The sequence below is a fragment of the Ciconia boyciana genome, chromosome 16, assembly GCF_034638445.1.
Source record: "Ciconia boyciana chromosome 16, ASM3463844v1, whole genome shotgun sequence".
NCBI classification, from domain to species: Eukaryota; Metazoa; Chordata; class Aves; order Ciconiiformes; family Ciconiidae; genus Ciconia; species Ciconia boyciana.
Window position 1 is genome coordinate 3,022,862 of NC_132949.1, and position 6,660 is coordinate 3,029,521.

Sequence of the window (6,660 nt, forward strand, 5' to 3'; positions counted from 1 at the left end):
ACTCGTGACGTTTTTAGCATGAATTCTATTTGTGACCGAGAAAGTTCCTCCAAGGAACATGGCGTATTCACATCGTTTCTGTCTCTTCCAGGTTTTTGTGGAGCTTGCTAAAGAGCAGGAGGAGGAGGACAGCAGCTTTGGCACCCTGAACAGCACGCTGTGGTGGGAGAGGACGCAGGAAGACCGAGTGGTTTTCTGAGCTCCTACGGTCCAGATCTGCTCGGCAGCTCGTGTTTTGTGCCAGCGATGATCCTCTGTGCACACGCTGGGGTGTGTGCGTGGAAGGCAGGGAGCTGGGATGGACAAGGAGAATTGTATTTGGAAGCACTGAGCCTGTTCCACCATCCTGGCCTTAGGAATAACGCCGCAATAGCGGTGGAAGCGGTGAGCATCCCCAATGTTATTCTGGCTGCTCCGAAATTCCTTCTCCCCTCGCTGTTTCCCGGTTTGCGTTGAGCGAGAAGACTCTGCCGTGACAGTCGGCCATCTCCTGGTGTTGGCTGCTTGTGCAGGAACGCCTGCCTGCCTTCCTCCCTCAGCCGTGCTGCACCGGTGTCAGGGCTGGCTGCCTGAGGTTGGGCTGGCCTTACTGGAAATCATGCGTTTGAGCAAAGCCAGGTGCCGCTGGAGCATCCTGCCCTGCGGGACCTGCTCGCTGGTTCGCAGGGTCTTGCCGTGCCCCGTGCCCTCGGTTGGGCATTGCTGCCTGCCCAATGAGGTGTCCTGCAGACGCGTGTCCCTGCAAGGTCCTGCTCCCCCGCCAGCTGATCCGTCCCTGCTTATGCTTAGGAGATGCACCTGCTTAGAAGAGAGGGGAAAAACCACTCCAAAGTAATTGTATTCACTGCAAAGAGCGTCCTGAATTACACTGCGCACTTAACTTGGTATCCAACCAATGTGAAAATGTTCGGTTACAGATATAATATGGCACTTGTTGACCCTTATTTTACTTTCTACTGCAAGTTGGCAGATGTGGCTAACTCCTGCTGCCATTCTGGGTGGCATCGGTGTTTGTAATGCATGCACTGTAGGGTTAAAGGGGGTGTACAGAAGTGGATGCTTTCTTTCCCCGCTTGGTAAAAGTACAAAGACATAACTGTGTAGTTACAGAATTTGCAGAGATGTGAGTATTTCTTGTCTTCATTAAAAACAGTCTAATTCTTTTGTTGGGTGTAACGACGTGTATCCTGCCAGCTGTTTTTAGAGACAGTCCTTTTTACATGTTTTCATCTTTCTTGGCAACGAATTCATAAGTACATGCAACAGCATTTCCTAATCCGTCTTTGTTGTGATAGCAGTAAGTAATGCAGTAGTGTGCTCAGCGCAGAACGTTTGCTTTGTCCTGGCCTGGCAATTTTTCATTCACCTTCGTAAACCCAAAAAAATAAGATCCAAATTTACAGCCTCATCAGTAGTAATAGTGCCTTTGGTTTGCATAGAAACACTAAGAAGAGCAAAATATGTGATCCTTTATCCTAAAATATGACAGACATTGAAAATGTATTATTTTTTTGGTTTTTTCTACACAAAGCTGTCATCGCTTTTTTAGTTTTATAAGGCGAAATTAAAGATTGCTAACAGTTCGTTGTGTTCTGCAATGAACAAATATGGAGATGCATTTATATTGAAACATTGGCTTCATAAGTCGTCAGTTATATGTCTTCACATTAAAGTTAGAAAAGACCTTTGTTTTTCGTGAGAAAACTCAAAAAACTGTGGGTTAAGGTGGAGTTCTGTGTCCCAACTGTTTGTAGTTATCAGGCAATAGTGTATGTTACGTGTCTGATAATGGTTTATCGTCATATCAAGCCAAAATCTGTTTTCATTAGTTTCTTACTCTACTATGGGAGATGTGAACTCTTTATCTACAACTTTTGCTTTCTCTTTTGTACCTGTAGATTGCATATAAACATACAGATTTTGTTTTGTAGTTAAAATCTGAGCCCGAGAGCTGCAGAAACACCTGGACATCCCGTTTGCTTCCCCAGGGGAAGGTCCCTTCCCCTCAGGAGCGCAGACCCTGAATCTGCCCGTTTTGATGAGCCCTGAGCCATGGTGCTTGCATGTGCCCAACTCTCCTGTGCTGGAAACGAAGCAGAGGTAAAGAACAGATTACAGCACCAGCCTCTAAACTGCAGCTCCAGTAGCCACCTTTCTAGGGCTGAAGCTTCCCTGCAGGGAAAGAAAAATGACCCAATTCAGCTCTTTTGTTTATGCAGGCTTTTACTTAGCCGCTGGGAACCCCAGCCCGTTGCTTCCAGCTGCGTCCCTGCTGCTGGCCGGTATCTCTGAGCTTTTTCCTCTATTTGGAGCAAAGGTGGGACCCAGAATTTTGTGCTTTCCCAATGCTTTCCCATGTCTGTACATACAAGCTAAGTGTGTCTTCTCCAAATCCCACGTTTCTTACTTCCTTCTCTTTTTGTAAATGGTTTTTCAGCTGAGTGTCATCTGCACATCTGTCCAGCAATGTACAGCACTCGCTTTCCATGTGAACTTAAGAAAGTACAGTTGTGACCTGTTAATCTTGATGTCTTAATTTTCTTCTTTAACTTATAGTCAGAGTTAATAGTCTGTAAAGTAGTTCAATACTGGCTGGATGACATCACCCTATTTCAAATAGTTTCTTATTTTCTAATGTTCCAAATGGATCGTATGAAAACTTTCATTAGCATCTAGATTTGCTCAGCTTGGTACTGTTCTTGTTTTACCCTGGAGTAACCTAGTTGATGGTGGCACTGTATTTATGCAGCTACACGTACAAAGAATTTGGCTCGCTAAGTTAACTGCATATTTGGGTAGGATCTTTGTGGCATGGTGACATCATGTGTCAATGTGGCATAAGATGCCACCCCAGAACATCACTGTAATCATAGTGTATTGTATCAGAAGTCTTTCAGAGTGTCATACGATGCCTATAATTGCCAGCATAGGGGGAAAAAACATGCAAAATTAAACCAGAGAATCCCCTGGAAATGTGAGAGCTTTATTTCTGCAATTTCAAGTCCCTTTGTTCAGCTGTTATCAGTGACATGCCAAATCCCAGCCATTAAATACACACACCCGGTTTGTGCTCTAGGAGATAAAACGGAGCCGAGGCAGCTGGATTCGAACTGTGGGGCCTGGGGCAAATCAATTCAGTTTGGGCCACCGTTCCTAGGGGTAATGGGTTTAGTTACCTTGCAGGGCTGTTGTCAGAAATAGTTAGCTAGTGTATCCAAAACTTGGAAGATGCATTTACTTTGTGGTGTATTATAAGGTTGTATTTTTCTATGGAGGAATTTAATGTGTCTGATTTTGTTTACCTTACCAAGAAAAACCCTTATTTAAAAATATCTCTGTATAGCGAGTGAAGTCTGTTAGGTAGCCAACATCCAGTACTCTGTTAGCAGAAACAGAAGGTATCGGGTCTAAAGGTGACACGTTTGTAACACTCCTCGTGATGTTGCCGTCGGGCACTTTGAATCATTTGCAGTTTATTTTATACACTTGTCTTTCTTTTACCACTTTACAAATACAGCAAAGTCGAGGTTTTTCCTTTTCCAGCAGAAAGTACTACGAAAATAAAGATGGATTGGATTGTTAAACGCTTGTGTTGCTATCGTGTGTGTTTTGCCGTGCTAGAAATAGGCCGTGGAGCGCACCGGGGCATGCAGGTGAGTGGGCTTGGGCAGAGCATGGGGGGCCCTGGCTCTTGGCATGGCTGGGGGTGTCAGGCTCCAGTAATTGCATATTTTTAATTGAATTCAGGGAATTGCAGTATTGCAACACTTGGGATTTGACCACCCGCAGTTGTGTCGTGTTTTGCAGCCAGATTAATTCAACCCAACTTCGGGCTAGAGGTGACCCCCCGGCAGCTGCGCGCTCCTGGCACGCTGCATCGTGCATCTGCAGGGATGAATCATGTGCGTCCACTTGAAAATTAACCCCACAAAAAAAAAAAAATCATTTTTCTGGTTGGATCCGTGCCCAAGACGAACTCACTGGGTGGCTGGATGGGTGCTCGCTCCGGAGCGAGGGGCAGTGAAATGCTGCTGGTGAGAGGTTTGGCTGAAGCTGGAACACAAAACCGTGGTCTACAGGGATGAAGTACGTTGCCTGCTCCTCGGCTGCCGCGTGGCACTGCCAGCTCCTGGCGTGACCCGCTGCCGAGGAGGAGGAGGAGGAGGAGGTCCACCTCCAGCCCTGCGAGTCAGCTTAAGGACCTAGCAAAATGAAAGGGGGTTGCGCCTCAGTCTCCCTGAACCCCTCAGTGGGGAGGAAAATAACCCCAAAGAAATTTAATCTGAACTTGGTGAAAGTTCCCAGGTTTTCATACTAGTTTTTCTTTAACAGTGTGTTAAAGGCAGCATGCCACTTATTTTTTTTAAGGCTGTAAAATTAATCCATTCCCTTGTAATACTTCTTTTAAAAGATCTTCAGAAAGTCCCTAATTTAGCATGCTGCATTTCTCCTTGATAAGAATGTCCTGGAACTTTCAGTTCTCCTTTTTCCTGAAATGCATTGCTTTGAGTGTCCCCGTTGGAGGATGCTGGCTTCGTCCTCAGCCCCTCTCCTCCTCCTGGTAGATGTAGGGGCTGATCCGAGGCTCATCCTGAGTCCCCTCCTCAGAAATCCTGTGGAGCAACTGCTTGGGGATTTAATTAATGATATTTTGAGATGCTACGTGCTCTCTAGCTGCTTTCCAGTGAAGCCCCAATGGATTGCCGTGGACTGGGGTCCCGCTTCAGCGGCAGAGCCAGGAGCAGCACCCGCTACACAGGATGGGAAACCCCGAAGAGCGCTCGGAGCAGGTGTCACTTTTATGTTAAAATGCATTTTCTGTCGCTAACGTGCGGGCATGCCAGGGTTCCGCACTGCGCCAGGTACTGCCAGCACGCTATGTATGGCACAGGCTATGTGTCAGAAACACGTTTTTTTAGCGAAGTGCATCTCAGCTGGGTTTTTTTGCAGTTACGAGTAGCCTTCCCCATTTCTCCCTTGTTGCCCAATAGGAAGTGATGCAGGAAAATGCTCTGCTCCTCTCCTAAATAAGCTCATTCCTTGAAAATGAGTAAATCGGCAGCTGCAGAAGAGCTACGGCCTTTTGTTAAGCAACAACCAGACGGCTTTTGAGTTTTTAGTCAGCTCTGCAAATCAGATGCAGAGTCCTCAAGCTGTTGAAGTTCCAGGACAGTCAAATTCCTTTAACCACTTGAATTATTGTGTGGCTGTACACCCTTCCAACTCATTTGGATTTCCTGGCTTATCTGATTTCCTCACCTCCCTGTTTTGAATGCAGATCCATTGGAAACGTATTTTTTAAAAAAAAAAACAACCTAACAAACTCCGTCCTGATTCCAGCTGTGTGACAGCTGCTGGAAAAGCAATTAAAAGGAGTGGAAACTAAAAAAAAAAAAAAAACCAACTAAAAACAAAGGGGAAAAGAAATAAAAATCCTGTTGGTGCTCGGACGCAGGATTTCTCTCTGCAGAGGAAAGAGTGCTTGCTGGCTTGGGCTGTGAGCACGTTGGGGAGAAGGTGGTGAGGTTTTCCCTCCAGAGAAGCTTGGGCAGGTTCGAGGTTGCTTTGCCACCGATCGGGAGCTCACGTTCTCCCTGTCTCAGGGCACGCAGCTCTCCTGCTGCGGCTCTCCCCCGGGCTTGTCAGCCTGGTAGAAACATGCCGTTCTATTGCACACCACGCATGTGTCATATTAAATACTTCAAAACGTAGTGCTACTATCTGCAAGCCCTAGGCCAGCTGGTTGTAGGTATTGCTCCCCGGTTGGGTTGTTGCTCCAGAAGCGTTGAGAGCGTTTGCACCACCGGGACCGGACTCTGACGTCAGGCTGGAGAGGGGCATGGCCATCGGGCTGCACTACAGCGTTAAACCCTCTCCAGGACTGCAAAGAGACGAAGAGCCCAGACATCTCAGAGCTGCAGGAGACCTATTTCTAATGGAAAACACATTGTCAGGTAAGGAGTTTCATATTTCTCTTTTGTTAAGGGAAAAATTACACCTAGGGCATTTTCATGCAGGGGTTGTGTTTGGTAATTTAATTTTTTCCTTATTATTTTAATACAGCGTTATGCTGAATGCATCAGAGTTGTACTTTGCAGCTCTGTTCACTGACAAATATTAAGCTTCGCATCAAAATGTTTAAGAGGCAAAGGAGCAAAAATACTCTGCTTTTCTGGGTGCACGTGGATTTTGATTCTCGACGCTGACGTACTTTGGGTCTAGGTGGAGAGCCACAGGTTGAGCGCTGGGTCCTCCCAGCTAACGATCCCTCCCTCCGCTCCCCCTCCTCCAGCCTTGCTCTCACCAACAAATGCTTCTAAAAACACAGACCCCCAAATTTCACTTCCCTGTATGAATTAAGGCATTGAACTTTGATACAGGGCAGGCTTAGAGCTGTTTTTCTCGAGTTGAGAGTAGGAAAAAAACCCTGTTTCAAGAACTGTGTGTTAGAGTGGAGTCAGTACAAATGTCTCGTATTTCTCAGGAGGTAAAGACAGGGCTGCGTAGGGGCCAGATGCGGTTTTTTGTGTTTGCAGTAAGCGGCAAACAGGAGGGTATGGAGAGAGCAGGTTCACCTCTGCGCTCCCCACGCGCAGGGATTAATCACCGGCTCTCGGAAAGCCGGCAGCTCCGCGGGGAAGCACGGGATGCATCGCACAT

At 46.7% G+C, this 6,660-nt stretch overlaps 1 protein-coding gene across 7 annotated transcripts in view; it reads left to right on the top strand.

The window, feature by feature from the left end:
- The window catches only part of ABCA5 (ATP binding cassette subfamily A member 5), a 33,925-nt gene extending 30,352 nt beyond the window's left edge, over positions 1-3,573 (top strand). For 2 of the 7 annotated variants that reach the window (XM_072880943.1, XM_072880944.1), the window contains exon 40: positions 92-3,539. In XM_072880943.1, the coding sequence (XP_072737044.1) occupies positions 92-199 (108 nt within the window). In that variant the 3' untranslated portion in view covers positions 200-3,539. The other 5 variants (XR_012045373.1, XR_012045374.1, XR_012045372.1 and 2 more) reach the window with 5 other exon arrangements.
- Positions 3,574-6,660: the final 3,087 nt, after the last annotated feature.